At 40.1% G+C, this 22462-nt stretch overlaps 1 protein-coding gene and 1 long non-coding RNA gene across 3 annotated transcripts; one reads left to right on the forward strand and one right to left on the reverse strand.

Moving 5' to 3' along the window:
* Positions 1 to 4147: 4147 nt before the first annotated feature.
* On the reverse strand, positions 4148 to 13375 carry kiss1ra (KISS1 receptor a). Of its 2 annotated transcripts, XM_037275416.1 has the most exons (6): positions 12536 to 13375; positions 10462 to 10586; positions 6309 to 6444; positions 5979 to 6217; positions 5816 to 5857; positions 4148 to 5737 (listed from the first exon to the last, which is right to left on the reverse strand). In XM_037275416.1, exons 1-6 carry the CDS (start codon positions 12825 to 12827, stop codon positions 5477 to 5479), a joined length of 1095 nt encoding a protein of 364 aa, XP_037131311.1. In that variant the 5' UTR covers positions 12828 to 13375; the 3' UTR covers positions 4148 to 5476. The 2 variants fall into 2 exon arrangements, with proteins under 2 accessions (XP_037131311.1, XP_037131310.1); XM_037275415.1 differs by having other exon boundaries at positions 4148 to 5857.
* A 3907-nt stretch (positions 13376 to 17282) lies between these two features.
* LOC119136749 lies at positions 17283 to 18839 on the forward strand. Its single transcript, XR_005100796.1, has 2 exons — positions 17283 to 17570; positions 17700 to 18839. It is a non-coding gene; the product is annotated as an uncharacterized LOC119136749 (long non-coding RNA).
* The last annotated feature ends 3623 nt before the right edge of the window (positions 18840 to 22462 follow it).

Here is a 22462-nt window from a genome sequence, read left to right on the forward strand (position 1 = left end):
CATGAAGTAATGGCGTGGGTTCCGTAGTGTAGTGGTTAGTGCTCTGTACTCTCACCCCAGTGACCTGAGTTCAAATCCCAGTGGGACCAAAAATATCTTATCCTTGAAAAATTTGCAACAGAGTTGCTCGTGTGCTCCCCCATAAAACCATATACCATATGCTAGAGTTAGGGTTGGTGTTAGACCTAGAGTTGCTAGGGTTAGGTTAAGAGCTAGGGTAAGGGCTAGGGTAAGAGCTAGGGTTGGGTTAGAGCTAGGGTTAGGGTTAGGAATAGGGTAAGAGCTAGGGTTGGGTTAGGGTTAGGGTTAGGAATAGGGTAAGAGCTAGGGTTGGGTTAGGGTTAGGGTTAGGAATAGGGTAAGAGCTAGGGTTAGGAATAGGGTAAGAGCTAGGGTTAGAGCTAAGGCTAGGGTTAGGAATAGGGTAAGAGGTAGGGTTAAGGTTAGAGCTAGGGCTAGGGTTAGGGTAAGAGGTAGGGTTAGGATTACGGTTAGAGTAAGAGCTAGGGTAAGGGTTAGAGCTAGGGTAAGGGTTAGAGCTAGGGTTAAGGTTAGAGCTAGGGTTAGGAATAGGGTAAGAGCTAGGGTTGGGTTAGGGTTAGGGTTAGCGCTAGGGCTAGGGTTAGGAATAGGGTAAGAGGTAGGGTTAAGGTTTGAGCTAGGGTTAGGGTAAGAGGTAGGGTTAAGGTTAGAGCTAGGGCTAGGGTTAGGAAAAGGGTAAGAGGTAGGGTTAAGGTTTGAGCTAGGGTTAGGGTAAGAGGTAGGGTTAAGGTTAGAACTAGGGCTAGGGTTAGGACTCTCACCCCAGCGACCTGAGTTCAAGTCTGTGGAAAAAAATGGCCAAAAAGAAAGGTGAGGGGTTAGAGCTAGGGTTAGAGCTAGGGCTAGGAATACGGTAAGAGGTAGGGTTAAGGTTTGAGCTAGGGTTAGGGTAAGAGCTAGGGTTAAGGTTAGAGCTAGGGCTAGGGTTAGGAATAGGGTAAGAGGTCGGGTTAAGGTTTGAGCTAGGGTTAGGGTAAGAGGTAGGGTGAAGGTTAGAGCTAGGGCTAGGGTTAGGACTCTCACCCCAGCGACCTGAGTTCAAGTCTCAGTGGAAAAAAATGGCCAAAAAGAAAGGTGAGGGTTAGAGCTAGGGTTAGAGCTAGGATTAGGGTTAGGTTTAAGGTTAGAGCTAGGGTTAGGGTTAGGAATAGGGTAAGAGTTAGGGTTAGGGTAAGAGCTAGGATTAGGATTAGAGCTAGGGTTACGGTTAGGATTAGAGTAAGAGTTAGGGTTAGGAATAGGGTAAGAGCTAGGGTTAGGGTTAGGAATAGGGTAAGAGGTAGGGTTAAGGTTAGAGCTAGGGTTAGGAATAGGGTAAGAGGTAGGGTTAAGGTTAGAGCTAGGGTTAGGGTAAGAGGTAGGGTTAAGGTTAGAGCTAGGGCTAGGGTTAGGACTCTCACCCCAGCGACCTGAGTTCAAGTCTCAGTGGAAGAAAATGGCCAAAAAGAAAGGTGAGTTTGTAAAACTGCAGTTTAAGGTCAGTACTCGTTTTCCATCCAAATTTATTTATATCATCTTTGTTTGTCTATGTGTAGCACGTTATCAAAGCAAATTCCCCATACATGTAAAACACTGTCTGAAAAAAGTTTTTTTCAGATTTTTATTTTTTATTTTCCCTGATTTTGCAACAACTTGTATCTGTTCTTAATGGTTTTGTCAGAGAAATGGTGCATCCCAATGTGCTGCCTGTGCAACCTCTGTAGGGGCCAGGAATTGCTTCATCTACCAGCAGTGACACTCTGGTCAAATGCAAAACTGCTTAAAAGTAGTCAAGAAAATGAGAGACCTCTTTCCCCCACCTCCAAAACTGGGGCCATTCTAATATTGCCCTTTTGTGCATCTATTTTTAATTTTGTTAATATGAAAACAGCTGACACTGAAGACCACCGAGCAACTTAAATGACCGGATTAATATCCCAGATAATAACTGATTTACTTATGTCTATTGTGGGCTCATCACCGTTGACAAAGATAGTTGACTTTTTAAAATATCTCATTTAAATTATTTTGTCGGACTATTGTACATAAAGTGAATGTATTCTTTATGCAGTCTTGTTCTAATTAAGTTGTCAACTAAAAAGTGCTCTTCTTATGCCCTTAGGTAAAGAAAAAGTTGTGAAAAGAAGCTGGACCCCAGAGGAATGTGCTGCAGTAAATAAACATTTAAGGAAGTATATATTGACAAATCAGGTTCCTGGTAAGTTTGACTGCGAGAGATGCATTGCTGCAGAACCACAAGCACTGAGTAACAGAGACTGTAAAGCTGTTAAGTACTTTGTCAAAAATAGAATAACCACCATGAGGAGAAAATATGAGTGAAAGAGCTTCCCTTAACAGAGGTAGAAACACATGGCTGGTCCTGTTTCACCATTTGTTCACTATTTGTCATGTGTGTATAGGTGGACCTCTTAAGGTTGAAATATTAAAAGCGAGCCCCATAACTGACTAAAAATCTCATGTGTGTAAAGGTGGACCCCGCAAAGCCTGAAGGTTAGAAACAGGCCCCACATGTGACTGAAAAACTGACATGTAAAATAAAGTTTTGAATTGTGTTTATTGAAAGTGATTTTTAGTAACAAGATTTTTTTTGAGACTTGCCTGATTTTTTTCATAGTTCTTGGACCACAACTCAGTAAAGTACTTTGGGTCCTGCAGAGGGAGGTTAACAAGGATGTGTGTGTGTGTGTGTGTGTGTGTGTGTGTGTGTGTGTGTGTGTGTGTGTGTGTGTGTGCGTGTGTTTTTTTTTAGGGGGATATTTTTTTGTTTTATTTATTCATTCATTCATTTATTTATTTATTTATTTATTTTTTCATTTATTTCATGGCGACTGTTGCACTTTCCCACAGGGGGCCCCGAGTAAAAGTATCAATCACGCTGAAACGAGCAGATGGATTGAAGTCAAGGAAACATTGAGTCGTTTTCCCACTGACAAATAGACCGCAAAAGACAACGCGGAGACTTTCAAGACACCTCAAGTAAAATCCTTTTCATGTTGCTGGTAAAATTGACTTGTAATAAAATAAAAAGTATAAAAAAAGCTAGATTTATATTATTAATATCATAATCGTGACAAAATTACACTTGACTTGTATCCACAATTTTTCACTTCTCCAATCAAAAGCATCAATAGCATGTACATATATTATTTTTATTTTAACTGTCTACACGTGTTTTATATTATAATTTATTTATTACTCCCCCTCTCATGTTGCGAGTCGTTGGCGGTTTTGAACAATATGACTTTAAAAATAATCTTAATCTGTTGTATTTATGTTTTTGTTCCTACAAATAAAATATGAATGCCAAACCGTGAAAAACATACCATACATAATTACATACATACATTATTATGTACACATTTGTTCTTTTGAGTATATTTTTCACTGACTTGTATAGACATTGTTGGCATACAAAAGAAATATCATAAGAGATGAGTCACTTGGGAGCAGTGTAGCACAAAATTTAAAACCTTCTGGCTTTTCTCCCGACGGCTTTGCAATGAATCCAACCTACTACATGAGGAATTCTTGCTGTTTGTTTCTTCAATTATTTATTTGTGTCCTTCCCTGTAGCTATTTATCTAGCACAACCTTGAAACCCAGAAGGCACATACAAGCATTTAATTGTTGTTGGAACTTGTTTTTTGTTCATTGATGCTGACGAACATGATGTGAGATTGCTTCACTCTTGATTGTTGTCTTGTTATGACTCGGCAACCATAAAAAAGAAACAAGAATGCTGAAGTGTTGAACCTGCATTTGTGTTTTCTTTTTGTAACCAATCTAATGGTGGTCACAGACCAAAAAATCAGGTGTACCATGTATTAAAAAAAAATATATATATAGCATTTTCCTTCCAATAGCACACACGGTGCATTTGTCGTTTGCATTTATTAATTTACTAAAATTGTACTACTTAGGCACTATTTTGCTCACCCACAAGCGTCCTAGAGGAACTGTTTTAACAGTAAAAGCTCCAAAAGCAGTTTACCCACATAAGCACCCTAATCGCACCCTGAAGTTTGAAAAAGGATTAGCATATTTCTCAGGGACTTTGTAAAAAGGTAAAAGGTATCAAATCTATAAAACATTCTAAAAAAAACAATCACAGAACACAACCACATCTTTATTGTATGTACAATGGTAAATATATTTGAACCTCTGGACATGTGCCAGAAAATTGACAAAGCGTCAGTGTGGATATTACCAATAACATTGAGCAGTTATGTACAACAACAGTAAAAGAAAAAAACACATTTGTTCAATAGATATTTCCCATAACTAAGCTTTGTTATTATTGTGAAGGTAAGATTTTATGGAGCAGATGTACACGATAATATGGCATATGTAGTCACCTTGAATAGCAAATGGTGCTACTCTTTGAATGGCTTTGATTAACTTGGAATGGCTTTTAATGTTGCATGAGTTTTCAACGCTCTGGGCACTTTGTCAGTCATCGTATTTCTCTACAATTTTCTGCCTTGTGTGATGAAAAAAGATCTGATCTGTTCTTATCCATTTCACACACTGTATGTGCTATGGCTCAGTTTATTTTAGAAACATCGCTGTAAACAGCAAGAGCATCTTGCTTTGAAGTGCTGCCTTTTCTCGTGTAAATCAGAGCACTCACTCCCGTTCTGGTACCGACTTACAAATGTAGGTCGGTTTGTATTGACTGCTATCGTGTAAGATTATAAAGTTATACAACACTGTAGCTCTAACGTTTTGGCTTTCACATTAAAAGTACTTCTGCGCAGCTCACCAGCTCGTTAGTCGCTTGCAAGAAAAACAAAATGGCAGCTCTTTACCCGGGTAGCTGCCAAGGAATGGTTGAAGAAAACATGAGTGCTTAAATTAGCTCTACTGTGACATCACAGTTGAGCAGCTTGTTTAAAAATACATTTTCAGTATCAGGCAGCTCACATAAAATTTACTTGTTTGTGCAATTTTACACCGAGTTGGCGCTCAAGTCCCACCTCTGTCTCTTTAAAGAAAAATGACAAAACTTAGCTTTTGGCCGACTTCGGTGTTGACAAATTTTAAGGATTTACAAGCGTAAACATTGAAACATTCACAGTTGTCATATCTGACTGTTTTCTGAACAGGGCATGAAAAAAGACAACACATTGCACAATAGTCACTCACTTGACCGGAAAAGGGTAAAATGCTTGAATTTGGTCTAAGTATCCAAATGGCTGGCTGTCAGCTTTTCAGTATCTCCTTAATGACAAAACGTCAACTGTGAAACACCGCTAAGTTGCTAACTGGAGTTTGAGATGTGCCAGCAATGCCAAACTTGGCAGGAAAACAAAATGTGCAAATGATTCCAGTGTCCTTTGATTTAATAACATGGTTTCATTTGGCTTTCAAAGCTGTTCTCTCATTTGGAAAGACGCCAGTTGTTCCATTACCTCTCTCCCCTTCTCACATTCCCTCAATTAGCATCGTTATTGTTGTTGCCTTCCTCCGCCGCGACAAACTTGATCTCGGCGTTGGCCGTCCTTGATGCCATGCTGCTGTCCCTGACCTTGTGCCTGTACAGGAAGGGAAAGGTCTTCCGGAAAGACTTCTGAAAGCTGGCGCCCATGAAGCCATAAACAACTGGGTTGACTGAGGAGTTGGCGTAAGACATGCAGTTTGCCCACGTCTTGATCTTGTATGTGGCATATGTAGCACGGAAGTTGGGGTAGAAGGACTGAAAAAGGACAAAGATCTGGATGGGACCCCAGCACAGAGCAAAAAGCAGGACAATAACTACCACCATCTTGGAGACCTTGCTTCTGATTCTGATGGTTCTCTCAGACAGGAGCTTGACCTGAAGATAAATACTGTGTTACAGAAACACCCAAGAAGAATCCTTGGCTCAACCTTTTCTGATTCTATAACCTGGATGATTGAGAATCAAGACTGAAATATCCCAGTGACCGCATCCATACCTGGTAGTTGTTGTCTACCGGCTCCACGGTAGGTTGGCCGACCCTCTTCACCATCATACCATAGCAAAAGGAAATGGTAAGAACGGGCAACAGGTAGGCGGCGATGAACTGATATAGGATGAAAGCCCTCTCGTGAGTCTTGGAGGGGAACCTCTCCATGCAGTACTGCCTAGGACCATACCAGTACCCCTCCTCGATGCGCTGGTACATGAGGATCGGCGTGGACAGGATGAGAGAGCCTGAGCAACCCACAAATATGACAATGGTCTTGAGTTTTCAATATTACACACACAAGCTTATGCAGTAGATATTACGTATGTCAGGACGGACCGATCCAAATGCAGAGGCTGACAATCATGGCCACCCTGGGTGTGCGGTGGCGGAGGGATTTCAAAGGGTAGACCGTGATGTAGCAACGGTCGCCGCTCATTGCAGTCAGAGTGATGCAGGTTGCTTGGACGGTCACCTAAAACACAGCAGGCATACTCTCAGAGAAAATTGGCTAGTTTGGTGATCTAATGGGTTAGATCGACTCTTGACTTTTCATTGTAAGCCCTGTGGAACACCAAGAGCACAGTTGGAGCACCAATCTGTTCTTGTGCCTATCATGCAGTCCAGGATCCCAAGAATACACAAACTTGCCTCCTATTCCTGACATTTCAGTTTTCAAACTGGTAGTGCAGCTGGAAATTGATCTTGCCTTGGAAATCTTCGGCGATGGTTTGATTCCAGTTGACTCTGATGTGATCGCTCTGCATGCATAGCAGGCTGCTTCTTTTGAAAGTGCCGGCACAATTTTCCCTGAAGTTTCTACTTTTACGTGCTCATTCCCAAAACGACCAAGATGGTGGTTGATAATTTTCTCCTCCAACTGACTGCTGCGGGGGGCCCATGATTGTAACTTGTCTCTGAGAGACAAATAACAGACATTGGGAACACGTCATCGGATTGCCAAGGGCTTTAAAATCACGCTCTGTCATCATAGTTTTTTTTGAAAAGTTTGGGTGGATAATAATGTTGGAATTCAGTTGGAGTTTTCTCAAGACCACATTTATTGTGTTACCTGCCACCCCTTATTACTCCTGCCAACAAATGAAAGCCTCTGGAACTAACAAATTGGATCCCAACTGACGTATTCCCAGAGTTGCAGGATGTTGTCATATGTGACGTCAGCAAGTCTCACGTGAACTCCAAAAATGTGTTTTGTTTGTTTGTTTTTTTGTTTTTTGCTTTATGGCTTGTGCTCCTCCTTTCCTCTTAAGATCTAATGTCAGCCCTGTAATGTCCCACTCCTCTTATCTGTGAGACCACCGAGTGTGCCGCCATTCCCCTCGAGGAGGCATGTGCAAAAATGAGTCACAGAAAGGGGTCATGAAGAGTTCAAGGATGAAACACCTACGACAAAACACCTTGTTATCTCCAGTCTAATTTAAAGCTGCTAAAAAAAACCTTATTACTGTACTGAAGTGGAATTTTCATCTAGCCTTACTTGACTTTGTTATTCATATTTCTGGCAGCCAAAAATGTTCTTCACCTTACGTTACGTACAATATACGGTTTAACATGATGTCCAGGCTAACAAGTGCTCGCTAACATCGCTTATTAGCCAAAACCACTGAGGTAAACTGAACAAATAGAACCATCAATAAAATACAAGTACATTTAATGTCTGATATTCGAAGATTTTTACATAAGTAATCCCCAAGGTGACTTTAACTTCTACCTTATTTATTTTCTGTTAAGATACATATACTTTTACTCAAGTATCGCTTCCAGGTATACTTTATACGTGTGTGGTTGTATCACCCCTTGCGTTTTGAAAGAGAATACATATGTTTTGATCAGCTGCCTTTTCTGCGAGCCTTCATCGTTAATACCACCAGAATACATAAAACGGTTTTGTTGAATTATTGGACTTGATCACAAGCCTTTTGAAGTTTGACGCTCATCATGTTATGGATTTCCCACAGTCATTACCCCAAGTGATAATACGCAACACATTATTTGGATGAATCTCTGCAAGGCATTTTCAAATGATCACTTGCATAACAGTCCTAGGAAATCACAATGTTCAATCACTATTTTAGATCAGGGATGTCGGCCACTCGTGTGGTCCTTGACCTGAGGCACCATGTTAGTAATAAACCTTTTTTGATGGCCAAAAAAACATTGTCGCAAAGAACGAACAATTACAGCAGGTGGGCAAAGCAAATATTCTTTTTTCCCTTCAGAAAAAGTATCTGAGTTTCTATGAGGACAATACATATGCCCCTCCCCCTTGGAAACGTCCCACACAGCCAAAGAGAGTGCAATTAATTTTATGCACGATAAGCTTTTTAATGCTTTGAGAGAGAGAAGAATACCTTTAGAAAGTGTCTAGTCAGATGATGATAATCCAGCACTGCCTTTTGCTAAAAAAAACAAAAAAAAAAAACAACTGAAAATAAATTACCGTATTTTCCGCCCTAAAAGGCGCACCGGGTTATAAGGCGCACCTTCAATGAACGGCCCATTTTAAAACTTTGTCCATATATAAGGCGCACCGGATTATAAGGCGCATAAAATAGAAGCTATACTGCATCAAACTGAGGTTGACTAGGGTTGCGGTATGCATCCACTAGCCAATAACCAACGAGCCCTCTGTAAACAATCGCGTTTCTCAAACGATCTCCTATAAAATGATCAGAACTGACTAAAGTTCGATCTAACGCATTGGTACTACTTACCTATGTTTCCCTTCCATATCGATCAGTAGATTTACTCGAAACATTAACAGAGCAGCCTATTTTGACATGAAATAGCCTCGCGGGTACAACAGCTATTCGGTGACGCCCCCTGACTACAGTTGCCGTAATGCTGGGAAGCGATGTGACCTTGTAATTTACTAGTCGTACTAAAACGTACTGAAACATTTTGGCAGAGCACTGTGTACAACCAGTATGGATCAACAAATTCATCAGTTGATCCATATATAAGGCGCACTGGCCTATAAGGCGCACTGTCGGCTTTTGAGAAAATTTTAGGTTTTTAGGTGCGCCTTTTAGGGCGGAAAATACGGTACTGTGCTGGCTACTTAAGCTCAAATTGCTCACAAAGCTCCTCTGTTCTTTTGGGTCAAAGCCTTACAACTCCAAATGGATTATTAAAGCCAGAATCCATTTGGGAAAGAAAAATTGTCTTCTCTCAATGCTTTTTTCAGAAATTATCCACTCAAGCCACTTAACCGTCTCTTTGAGCCTGCCTGTTGATTTTGATTGGGACAGGGTTTAATAACTAGTTTAAATGACACAGGTTGTTACTAAAATATACTGTCGAAACAAAGAGCGATGCGAAACGGGATTTGTACAAATGGCCATGGACAATTTTGTTTTATTAAGGCACCAATACTATTTCTTATAGCAGCTTATATTTTCCACTTATTTGCTGGTATAGCACATTTAGGGTCTTGAAGAAAAACCCTGACGTGAACTATTGCAAAATCATTATTAGATGGAAACCCACCCCACATTTCTACCATCTATTTTTTGATTTCATCTTCCAAGTTAGGCAGCAAACAACCTTACTTAACTGGAAAGGTCATCGACTGCTATCTTTTAATTGGATGTCCATTTTAAAAAAAGTTTCCCCTGGGGGAGGCAGGTCAAGACCTACGCAACACGGCCTCTCACTAACGCGCTTTCTCAAGGCTTGAAGGAATGGTTGGTGGATCTGTGTAATTATAACAATACAATCCTGTAAACTGCTGCACTTTGTAATCACTCAGATTCATCTAATTAGAAATGATGGAAATAGTCACCATCAAACTCCGCAGTTAATTGTGACATCATCGTTCCAAGCTGAAACAAAGGCTTCATATCCCTGAGGCCCCGCCCACAAACTTGAAGTTGATTTGCCATCTTGCCTTTTGTTTGATTCCATGAAAAGAAACACATTCCGCTCCAGATAACTGAAAATCTACACCGACAATGAAACTGTCAAACTGAGGCTGTCAAAACGTGATAAATTTAATAGTTTCCACCCCAATCTTTTTTTTCTGCAAATCTATTGTTTTTATTTGTGTTCTATTGTTTTGTTTTGTTTTTTGCCAAAAAGATCCGAAAATGACTCGGTTTCACTTTTATTGTAACCTTTGCTCCTGTTCAACTTTTTATAACAACAGCAATTTTTAGGACACATTAACTTTTTTTTTCCGAGTACAAAAAGCTAGACCTGCTTGTGTAAGTAAATGTCATGAACATCAGTGAAGTACTTTTTGAGCTAATGCTCAAAATGTTGGACCTTTATAATGATTCCGGGAAAGCCGAGTGCGCTGTGCCTGCCTGTTTTGTGAGCGCAAGTTAAAAGGATGCTTTTAGTCTTTACTGGACATGCTCTGATGAAGCTAAGAGCGCAAACATAAAAGGCAGAGTAACACATTCATTATATTTGTCCAGAAGCGCAACATTTTATTGTGTTTGTATTCATTAATGTCTGAGTCTTTTACCTGCTGCAGGAAGGCCACAAATTTGCACATGAAGTTGCCAAAAATCCAACCGGGCAGAGGGTAGAGGGTGGCCGTGAAGGGAACGCAGCACACCAGGAAGATGATGTCAGTCGCAGCCAGATTTGCTGCATGGGGGAGAAAGCAATATCTTAAAGTTATTACATATCGCAATTTGAAGTTTGGTGCAGATTTTGCAAGAATTGTGGAAGTTGGCGAGCATGTTTTGCTTCAGTGGGCCACAAAAAAAAATCATGTAGCGGGCCAGATCTGGCCCTCGGGCCTTGATTTGGACACATTTTCCCCTGTCGTCCATGACCAACAGATGGCAAGTTATTTTTTGAACATATATTGCCATGGATATAATTTGACAGATTCCTTTTATTTTGATTGATAGGAGTACAAAAACAATTATTGATAATAACTAGTATGAAACAATATAAATAATCAGTGATTTTTTAAATCATTTTTAAATTATGCTTAATAGGAATGAATGACAATCATCAATTAATTTCATTTTGGTTTTCTTTCTTTCCTTTCTTTTATATTTTGCGTGACATTTTTTATTATGAATAATAGAACAAAATTTTGATTACTATGCTAAATAATAAAAATGAATGAAAATAACCGGTTATTTATTTTATACAAATAAACACCAACCTAAGTTTGGTGCAAACATACGTATTTACAATACTTTATTCCGTGAATACATTTGACAATGGGTGTTATTGTTTGGCTTGAGCACCTGCCTCCAAAAATATCACCACAAATGATCGTGGCCCGATAATAAATCACCTAAAATTTCCACTTATCGTTACGGCTATCAATGTTCTTCAAGATGCAATTTTACCTTATCACCACGCAATAAAAACATCTGCATTGACAGCTGCATCTTATCATTCCGTAAGCAATTTTATCAGGTCGTTGTGGCTGTCAGTATAATGGGATATCCAGAATAGAATTCCTAATCCTTCTCATCCAATCTTCTGATTTAATCACAATAGTAGCATCCAGGTTGCGCAGATGCTGCCGATCCCACTAATCTAATGTTTGCTGAATAATAACGCATTTTGTTTCTCCTCCAGGCCTGTGGGGTACTATTATTCCTACATCGAATTCTTGTCACATATTCTCAGCACACATACAGCTTCTGCAGGAAAGAAAGGAAGGGGGGGGGGGGTCTTCATAGGGGAGAGTCTTTTTCAACACCTGACACCATGAAACAGTTTCATGCATCTCCGGTGAGATCGTGAACAGAAAAGCGATGATGGCAATTTAATACAGAGTACCGATGGCAGGTGTATTGAAAAAGTCAAAGTCAAAGTCTGCTTTATTGTCAATTTCTTCACATGCCAAGACACACAAAGAAATCGAAATTACGTTCCCACTATCCCACGGTGACAGTTCACATTTGCATGATTATATGGGGACTGAAATTATAGACACTGATGTCTTATAAAGAGCGCTATGGGCAACTGAAAGTGTTTTTCTGACTCGAAAATGCATCATTTCATATTAATTCAAGAGTGGTGATACAAGTGTGAAATAAAAGATGTAAATGTCACAGATGACTTCTAGATGTATTAAGTGTAAGCAATAAAAGTATTTTGTAATTATAAGCTACATAAAATAGTTTTGTAAATAAATATATTGCTTAGATGCCATCTGTCGTAGTCAGGAGCTTCATTTAGAGAAAATTAGGGCATCTCGGTGCTATGGAACTATGTTAAATGGAGTTAAGGAGCGTCATTGTTTCCTTTTTTTCCACTGTATTTTCAATCAAGTATCGTTACACATTTAGTTGAGGGGAGAAAAACATTAAACGCCTTAGGCCTCATAAATGTCTGATCACTGTGCATTTTCAGAAATCAAACACTGCTGTTTATGAGGAAATACGTCTTTTTCATGTAAGCTTGAGTTTTTTTTTAAACCCTACAAGCAATGAACATCAGCCTCTGACTCAAATAATCATGCAGTGAATTTGATGCCCTGCTGAGAGTTAGTAATTACTACATTTTGAGTGTCCTTGCATCCTTGATCCCCCTCTGTGTGTTTACGTGTGTTTTTCTTTGCTCACCTATGTAAAAGTTGGTGGCCGTCCTCATCTGCCTGTGCTTGGAGATGACGTAAATAACCAGAGAGTTTCCCACCAAGCCCACTAGCATGATGAGGGAGAAGAAGAGGGGCACCAGCCAGGCATCAGTAAGAAAGGGGTGCTGCTCGCCGTCCTCCTCCTTGGCTACCTCCCACCCTTGCCGCTGCTCCCCCCCGTCGTAGTCGCATCCCCCCCGTGAGAAGTTTGCCTCAGAGCTGTTCATCCACAAGCTCGGCTCCGTGGAGTTCTTCTCCAAAGAAGAGGAGGGGTGCATTATTGGGAATAAGAAAAAGAAGAAAAGTGGGGGGGGGAGGTGGATGTCAATCAAAAATATATGAGGAGGGGGATGCCTAGACGGGCACGGGACAGAAATTCCGTTTCAGTTGTAGAGAGCTCATTTTAATAGCTGGGGTGCAACTTTCCATTGGAGTCATTGCTTCTTCCATCACCTCCTCTCGCTTGGTCCATTTGTGTAAACGTGTACCTCTCCACCTTAAAGGTTTCGATTTGCTCAAAAGACGGGTTGGAATCCGACGTCATCCGTTGGACAGATGAAGGGGGAGCATCCTCCGGCTGCTCTGAGGCGAAGGCAATTCTGCTGGTGGCTTTATAGCAGGAGCACAGGAGGCAGACACGCACGCGCGTGAATGAATGCACGCGCTGCAGAATTGTGGGATAACTCGCTGAATGGAGGGGGGGGAGGGTCTCCTAGCAACGTTATCCCTAATTCCATCCGTGTGCTATACTTCATACATTGTTAATATTGTTATTGGTGTTGTTGTTGTATTGCCTAATGAGCAATTTGCTCTGGGTGTAACATTTGATTTTTATTTTCAAGTTTGTAGCCTGCAAAAATGTGCAGGGATTCTTAATTAGGAAAGTGAGAGTATAGACTTCCTGTAATGTTTCTTAGCTCGAAAACAAAAACATCAGGTGCCATTAAATGAGGCCTGGTAATGATAATAATGTGTTGGTATTGAACTGCTGGATGTATCAAACTATTTTTCAGTCAAACGTATTACTCTATTTTAGTTTTTAAAATATAATTATTCTATTTTAGTTTTAAAAATATTTTCAGGTGCATCCGTTCAAGTCAGTCAGTGTACTTTTAGTCACCTGAATTAGTTCAATATTTGTTACATAAGATGAGCTTTTTGTTCCATTATTTCGGCGTTTGTGTGTGCGCGTGCGTGTACAGTTAGAAGTGGCTATGTCAAATGAACTATCAAAAGATACAGTACTTTCTGTCCACATTGAAGGATTCAATGCTTGACTTGTAATAAAAAGGCTGTTATCATCGGGAACATTGGAGTGGCAACGAGCTATTGTAGAGCAGATAATTGAGGGTGAAGTGAAGCCTCTTGTTCAATCAGGTGGGAGTTTCCACATGTAGCTACCACTAAGTACTTGTGCTTTTTTTTTTCACTGGTGGCTACAGAAAATGCTTTAAATGATGGTGCTTTACATTCATATTACATAAAGGAACAGAGTTGTTCTCGTTGATAGTGTTATTGAAGTTTGTTGTAAATTTTGGCCTGCATGCGTCCCCTTCCCACAAGGGTGAGAAGCGGGTGGAAGAAATTCAGGGAACTCATGCCCTTCTTAACATCTAAGGCCCCATCCCTGAAGATGAGAGGCCAAGTGTACTCAGCCTGCGTCAGAAGTAGTATGACGTACGGAAGTGAGGCATGGGCCCTGAAAACAGAACACGAAGACAAACTAAACAGAGCAGAAATGAGGATGATCAGATGGATGTGTGGTGTGTCAATGAGGGAGGAAAAGACCAGTGCAGAGCTGAGAAAGAAGATGGGAGTGGAGGCCATAGTGGATGTGGTGAGGAGAGGCAGACTGCGATGGTACGGACATGTAGTGAGGAAGGACGAGAACGACTGGGTGAAGAAAGTTATGTCGTATAACGTAGAGGGAACAAGACCCAGTGGCCGACCTAAAAAGACCTGGCAGACGACCGTGGCAGCCGACATGAAGGCACTCGGCATCAACCACGAGCTGGCCATGGACCGTTCCCGGTGGAAGAAAGCCATATCGAGAACGCAGTCCAACCCAGCGGCGCCTGGAAAGTGGACTTTAAACCGATGATGATGATGCGTCTCTGTATGTTGCCTTAGAAGGCCAACCGGCAGCAGTGGTATTACCATAAGCTATTTGTGCTGGACAGGGAGGTTTAGTTTCAGTAATGTATAGGGGCTTAGAATATGGAAGGGCCAGTTGTCCGTGACCAGGGAAGAGCCGAGTGGATGGCCTTTTAGGGGCAACGAAAACAACAATTATACTGAGACCTGAACCGCAGCTGTTATTCAAAGCGATGAGATCAGCGGTCTTGCCAGGTATAAAATATGCGTTGCCTGGCAGATGAGGGAGGAGCAGCTAACATCTTTGCTTTTGGGCCACTCGAATATTTGGAGAAACGTCACTCTGACATCGGTTGAATAAAATATTTTCCCAATCAGGCGTGTGTCACTGGAGTGTTCCTTCTCTGAGCCAACCATCTTCCACCAAGTGTTTTTTTTGGAGACCAGCGAAGCAACAAAGACAATTCACCACAAGTTCATATTACATAAAGGAACAGAGTTGTTCTCGTTTATAAAGTGTTATTGAAGTGTATTGGAGTGTTCAGTCTGCATATTACGTCACACACTTTGGCCTTATACAAAGATGGTCAAATTTATTTTTGTAACCGCAAGGACATTTCTGGGCAAGAATTGATTTTGATTCATTCTTAAAGGAGAAATCACAATATTGCTTTGTATGATTTGATGTTTTTCCTTTTCCTGCTCGTAACATAATTTGTTTTTCGGTCTTGTTTTTTTGTGCCTTGGTCTAGAAAAAAATATTAGCATTCTGAGAATGGAGGAAGTGAACTTCAGGTTCCATCAGCGTGAAATAGAGGAAGTGACAGAGAGGGAATTAGTAGTTGAATGTGGTGATAAAAAAAGAGTCGAAGTGGCTGACTTTTCGAGGTGACTGTTTAGCCTTTGCGCACGAGGGGATGACAGCTGAATACAGATACAAGTCGAGCTTCAGATCAAAGCATATTTTCCAGAGGTTGCTTCGTACCAAGCTTGAAGAATGTATTATTTATATTATTTATTTATTTATTATTATTATTTATAGCATCCGACACTGACTACAATTTCCTTTCAACAAGCCATCTTTGTTTTGGTTAAGACTACAGCTGTTTATTCTAAACGGCCATTACAAGGATTGGTTGGCACAAAATGGTTACAATTAACCATTTCTGTTTCGACAAACAATGTACCGTAATTTCCGGACTATAAGCCGCACCGCACTATAAGCCGCACCAGCTAAAATCCGGGGATATTTTAGTTTTTTTCTTATATAAACCGCACCGGACTATAAGCCGCACGTGCACACGAGTTTTTTTTACAAAGAAAGACAGTACACAGAAAGCCTTTTTAAAGTTTTAATAACATACTTTAACATGTCTTTCTAAACATTGCCTGTGACGCAGCAGTAGTACCGCAGCAACACGGAAGTGTGCACGCGAGTTATTAACAAAGAAAGACTGGACACAGAAAGCTTTTTTAAAGTTTTAATAACATACCTTAACATTTCTTTCCAAACACTGTGACGCGGCAGTAATACCGCAGCAACACGGAAGTAAAACAGCACTAATAGGGTTTGATTAAATAAAAAATACCGGTAAAAGTCACTGAGACGCGGCGGTAACACAGCAGCAACACGGTAGCACAGCATTAACAGGGCTGGTTAAAAAAAACATACCAGTAAAAGTAAAAAAAGAGCTTCATCGTCTTCATCTTCCTCCTGTGCACTGAAACCATCGAAGTCTTCCTCCTCAGTGTCCGATTGGAATAGCGTTAGATATCCTTCGCCACACACTTTATCAGTCTCTCTTTTGTCGTCGCTTTTATGCATTTCTTCTAGCATTTTCCATGATGAGGGTCCGTTCATGCTAATTTTATTCATGCACGAAGCGCTAAATTACATTAAACTAGCGTGCGACACGTATAGCTCCAGAGTAGACGGGACCAAGAAATAAAGAAAAGGGTGACGCAACACAATGTCATCAACATCGACTGCCTTTAGCTTAAAAGCGGCATCATATGCATTTCTTTTGTCCCCCATAATGACGGTTTGTGTATAAAAGCTTCCTTTCAGTAATGTCCGTCTTGATCTCGTTCTGTCTCTTCTTTGTGTGAATTATACGGCACTATTTGCTTGGCGGATGGACATGCGATCAACACACCACTTTTCTCCCCAGTGACCGTGTCCATATATCCCTCCGCCCAGCAAAGCGGTGCCGCACAACAGCGGTCCACAGCCTTTTTACGAGTGTACAAAAGTGATCAAGTCATCACAAAAATCACGGAAAAAATCATATATAAGCCCCCCATAATGACGGTTTGTGTATAAAAGCTTCCTTTCAGTAATGTCCGTCTTGATCTCGTTCTGTCTCATCTTTGTGTAAATTGTACGGCACTATTTGCCTGGCGGATGGACATGCGATCAACACACCACTTTTCTCCCCAGTGACCATGTCATATCCCTCCGCCCAGCAAAGCGGTGCTGCACAACAGCAGTCCACAGCCTTTTTACGAGTGTATAAAAGTGATCAAGTCGTCACAAAAATCACGGAAAAAATCCTATATAAGCCGCACCGGACTATAAGCCGCAGGGTTCAAAATATGAGAAAAAAGTCGCGGCTTATAGTCCGAAATTTACGGTAAATGTAAAAGGATGTAGATTTAGAAACATTGTGTACTATAGTCAAGTCGTGTTTCATCCACATAAATGTAATGTATTCTGGAGAGTATTTTAGATGAAGCTGCTTCAGTGTGGCCAATTTTGATTAGAAGGTTGAATCATTTTCCTTTTCCATTATTTAATAAGCACTCAATGAAATGATGTCGTGAGAGAAATGAAAATAAGTCTTCTTGAGTCTCTATCTCACCAATAACATTTTCAAATCGTAATATGCAGCGTATTAGTTAACGCTGAGCAAAAGAAAAGACAGAAAGTTAACAGAGAATAAACAATTTTCGCCCAAATTTAGAAACTGAAATTGTCTTTTGTTCCACTTAAGTACGTATGCTTGAAATAAGCAAAAACAAACTAGATTCATGCAGGTAGTGAATTTTACATTAAGATAAGCTAGCTAGCAAGTGCGGGTATTGTGCGCTGCCAACCATAGTCATTTGTTCATTCGAAAGGAGGATATGCAAGATTTTGTGACTTTTTGAACCAGCTTGTTTTTGTCAGTAGCTGACTGTCTTTGTTAATATATTTATTTATACCACCATATTTCTTTACATTGTATAGATGCTCTTTTGATACCCCATCTTTACAATCATAAGTTAGCATTAAGCTAACCGACTTCAAAGCAAAACTATGCGATTGTTTTAAATACAAAATGTGTAATTATTTTTGTTTTATGTTTATTTTGACAGTAAACTTCAACAGGGATGGTGATTAAACAGTTTAAAGCCTCTTTTTGGAATACCATCCCGATTTAATAACTTTTAATATAGATGTCATCACAGCAGGTTTAAATCACTCAGATGAGGTTTGCACATCATCAGAAAGGGACACAAAAAAACACAGTATCATGGTATCATGTCTATTTTCCCGACTTGCCTTGTGAAAAGCCCTAAATGATTGATGAACAATCTACATTTTTGAGGCACAATTAATGATGAGGGGAATCGTGGGCAGATGGATTTTCAAAGCCTCACTCATTTGGGGCAAACAATAGCGGGAAGCTCTGCAACCAGCTTCTGCATTGAGCCAGTGTGCTCAAAAAAGTCAATATACCCTCTCTTGCCCACTGATCCAATTCACCAGCGCTCAGGTCGTGCATTCGTTAGGCAACGGTGTGCAAACTGAGTTAAACACATGGTTGGGATGGATCTGTAATTAGCACACAGAACACGTTATTGATGAAACAATTTGTTCTTGCACTGAATGAGCGGTGACTTTGAATTCCCTGCGTCCTTTGTGATAAGAGCGCAATCAATAATGACTCCCCTATCACCACAAGGCTAAGTCAAGGCGAGTATCACCCAAATAAACAGTTACCAACACAAGACAATTTTCATAGAGGAGAAATAATATATGCCTGTGAGGATTGTTATATTATCAGTCTGCATGTGTAGCTGCTTGTGTTGCTATCTATGCCATTTTGTATCTGTGCATTAAGCTAGCAAGTTTTTATAAGGCAAAGTTACAAATTAAATGGACAATGTGTAAAAAAAATTGTATTGAAATAAAAAAAAAAACATGAAATGAATGACAGCTTTGTTATTCTTTTTTTGTTTGTTTGTCCATGGTGGACTGAAATGCTATGTAAATGTATTTTATATTGTGACTCAATGTATATTTTCAAAGCGTTGGCTGACATTGACAAGAAAAGTGACCATCACTGTTTCATAACAGGTTTTGATACATCCACAAAAACCTCATGGGCATCATGGGCTGATCTACCTGAAATATTATGCAATATCCTGGTAGGTACAGCAGAAAATAACAAGATGCTATGCGTGGAAACGGTTGTTTAATGGAGCTTGATGAAGTTTAATAGAAACACGGTGTTGCCTTCCCTCGCATGTGTTGTTAGCCTTAAGCAGGTTACAGCACACAAGAGAGGACATTTGTATTTATGCTGTGTTCCTTTGTCAATGGAAATTTTGGAATGCTTTGTATTTGTGCGCACAAGTATACGTCACTCATGTTTTATAACAGTGGATTTTTTTTTTTTTTACTTTTTTAACACGTACAATTTGTGTTAGGTTTTACAACAGTTTAGGGTTAGAAATCGGATTTAGGTTTGGGGTTAGAAATCGGATTTAGGTTTGGGGTAGTTATTGGGGGTTTATAGTCAGAGTCACATTGTATTTTGTTTGCATTATACAAACTTGCTTTTCTCTTGCATAGAAAAAAGCTCTTGGTGTTTACCACTGTTTATTACGGTAAATACGAGTACATATACCTTACTTGGTGTTGAAAACAGGTTGGCACGAGGTCAAGACTCCTCGAATGTTTTATGGGTATCGATATAACACGATGCTTTGAAGCAGCCTGTAATTAACAAACAATACAATGACCTATGCAGTTTTAAATGGGGAAGTCAACATGCTTTGTTTCCATGGAAATGTTTCCCACCATCGCCCAGGGCACGATTATGCACACAAAGTGAACTCAAATACCGCAAACATTAATTTAATTAATTTACAAAACTTATTTTGAAACACATGGAATTGAGCAGGCTGTCATTTAAGAAATGTGGCTTAAATCAGTCAATCACCAGTGATGCTAATTGGCAAGGACAAGATGGACAGTTATTGAATTTAATTAGTGTTTGTGAGACATGTTAATCAGCTGAGAGAGACAGCACTTATTTTTAGTCCAGCATCAAGTCCCTGCAGTGTTGAATACTACAGTGCCTAGTATTGTAAAGGAGCAGAGACTTTATTGTGGGGAAAGATGGGAATAGTGGGCACTAGAGTGGCGATCTGGCTGGGGTCGGACGGCAAATCTGCAGGAATACCAAAATGGTTAAGCGAGTCAGGCTTACAGGAACGGGTGTGCGAAGCGGCATCACGGGACAGGCTGACACGCGGGTTTGCGCTGGCAGCGCTGATATAACGCAGTCAATGAGCCCGCGACAGGTGGCGGCGATTCCGCTGACAGGAGGGACGTGGTCGTGTCGCAGGTGGCACCAGCACGTGACAAGCATAATAGTCCCAATAGTTCAATGAGACTGAATACTAATAATAACATGAATGACAGCTGGATTTGATTGATGAAAAACTTATCTTTCAACATGAATGGGAAATGAGATTGATTTCTGAGTCATTATTTATGTAAGTGGGTGCTGGACCTCTTGAGAATAAAGTTGTCTTTCAGGTTTATTATAGATGGTAATCTTTAGCAAGGTAATTTTGTTATTCATGATTCAATATGTGTAGCGAGAAAGGTGGTTAGCAAAATTGGTCTTCTAAAAAATGTGTGATGTACATTAGCATGACTGGCAGCTTAGCTTGTAGAGCTTGCCTAAAATCAAAACCCAGTAACTAAATGAAATTGGACCTCTACTATCATCGAAGGCTGAAAGCTTTGCTGGTATTGAACATTATGATGAATTTGAAAGACACAGTCTTAGCCAGTAACCAATTTGACTAAAATGTCTTGAATGTCATCTTGAGGCATGATCAAAGAAGGCCATTGGATAAATGTAGTATTCATTTGAAGGCCCTTTTAAAATCCGTTTGGTAGGCTTGGGCCTGAACGTTTCTATAACTTGGTTATGGTGACTTTAGTTTAGTATAGTTTAGTTTAGTTTAGTTTATTGTTTAGCACATATTATTACAGCAATAACAGTGCAAGGAGGGAGACGAAGCCTAGGGCTTGTAGAGTGCTCCACTCCTGTTATATATACAACAAAGTGCTGTGTAGGCAAATGTCTCTCAAGTGTTTGAAAAAAATAAATAAACAGAAGCATAACAAGCTAAATATTAATTAATCATATTCTTATAGGTATATATACATATATGTATATATATATATATATAAACAGATACACTATACAAAATAAGAAACAAGCGAAACAAAATAAACACTTAGCGATGTTTAAGCAATCGAAGAGACACCAGGTAGGAATAACTAAAAGGGAACAGAAGAACTGCGAACAGACTTTAATATGATGTATATGATATTACATCGATTGGTTTAATTTATATAAATAAAAATTATATGGATTTATTTATTTTTTAAAGAGGGTATACGTGTAAAAGATTTGGGAACGCCTGCGCGCGGTGTCGGCGGGTCTCTTGAATTTTAAACAACGACAACAGCGACATCTAGTGTTATTTTCTAATACGGCAAGCACAGGTCGTACCCACGACATCTGAATGCGACATAATGACGTATTAAGTGCGCGCTCAAGTAGCACTGGAAAACACATTCTCTCCTGAGTACAAGTGAACAGTCGAGTTCACAATATAAATAATCCCTTTATTGTGATTAATAAGTGAATATATTTGAACACAGCCCGTGTCTGTCATCTCTTACTATCAGGTCCCGGCCGGTAGAACTTCTCGTGTTATCCGAGCCGAATACAAGCTAAGCTAGCGCTGCAAACATTGCAACCATCCCGGAATTTTCAAATTTTTTTAAACGGACCTGTATAAACGCTATAATGACTCGCCACGGAGAAAAACTGCCCCGCTGGAGCCGTCTATACATACATACCACGAGAAAAAGAAAAATACAGAAGAGAAATGTGTTATAATTATCAGTTACTGTTAGCGATATCGATTGTTCCCCTCATCAAATTAGGATGCACGTGACGAATTTAGTATTATTCTTAATTAGTTATGCCTTTAAAAACTAACGTTTGAACTCGGGATATGAATTATGAAGCCAGAAATGAATGATATCCCCTTTCCGCTGCTCCCGTTGGGGGTCGCCACAGCAGTGTCTACATTTTTTTCGATTTGCGTCCGGTTTAATACCTGACCTGATTTGTGTTCATATTTTTTGTTTCATGCTGGGTGGTAATGTGCGCGCGCACGTTTAGCCCATCAACAGGTGCTAATACAGAAGTCGGTTCTATTCCATATCCATTCATTGGCAGCATATCAAATCTAATGAAAGAAATTGTGTCCGATTATTTGTTCGTTTTTTTTTTTTTATCCTGCTCAGCTGCATCTGGGTACGGCGCACAGAGCAGTCGCCTGGGTAAAGATGCCATCAAAGACTTTGGCTGCTGCTGCTTATCTCTGCAACGCTGCCAGACACCTGTGGTCACGTATGTTTCTCACCACACACATCTATAAACAGACAATCTATTTGGCCAACCTCATAAGAGTCTCATGGCAGTTCAATTTGGAGATGCTACAGATTTGACTGAAA

This window comes from Syngnathus acus, chromosome 17 (assembly GCF_901709675.1).
Source record: "Syngnathus acus chromosome 17, fSynAcu1.2, whole genome shotgun sequence".
Classification (NCBI taxonomy): Eukaryota; Metazoa; Chordata; class Actinopteri; order Syngnathiformes; family Syngnathidae; genus Syngnathus; species Syngnathus acus.

Excerpts from the sequence above, each read along its gene's own strand:
- kiss1ra (XM_037275415.1), bottom strand. The coding sequence starts at position 12,827 with ATGCACCCCTCCTCTTCTTTGGAGAAGAACTCCACGGAGCCGAGCTTG. Across the intron at positions 6,445-10,461 it reads TTGTGGCCTTCCTGCAGCAG|GTGACCGTCCAAGCAACCTG; the intron begins GTAAAAGACTCA and ends GCTGTGTTTTAG. Across the intron at positions 6,218-6,308 it reads CAGCCTCTGCATTTGGATCG|GCTCTCTCATCCTGTCCACG; the intron begins GTCCGTCCTGAC and ends TGGGTTGCTCAG.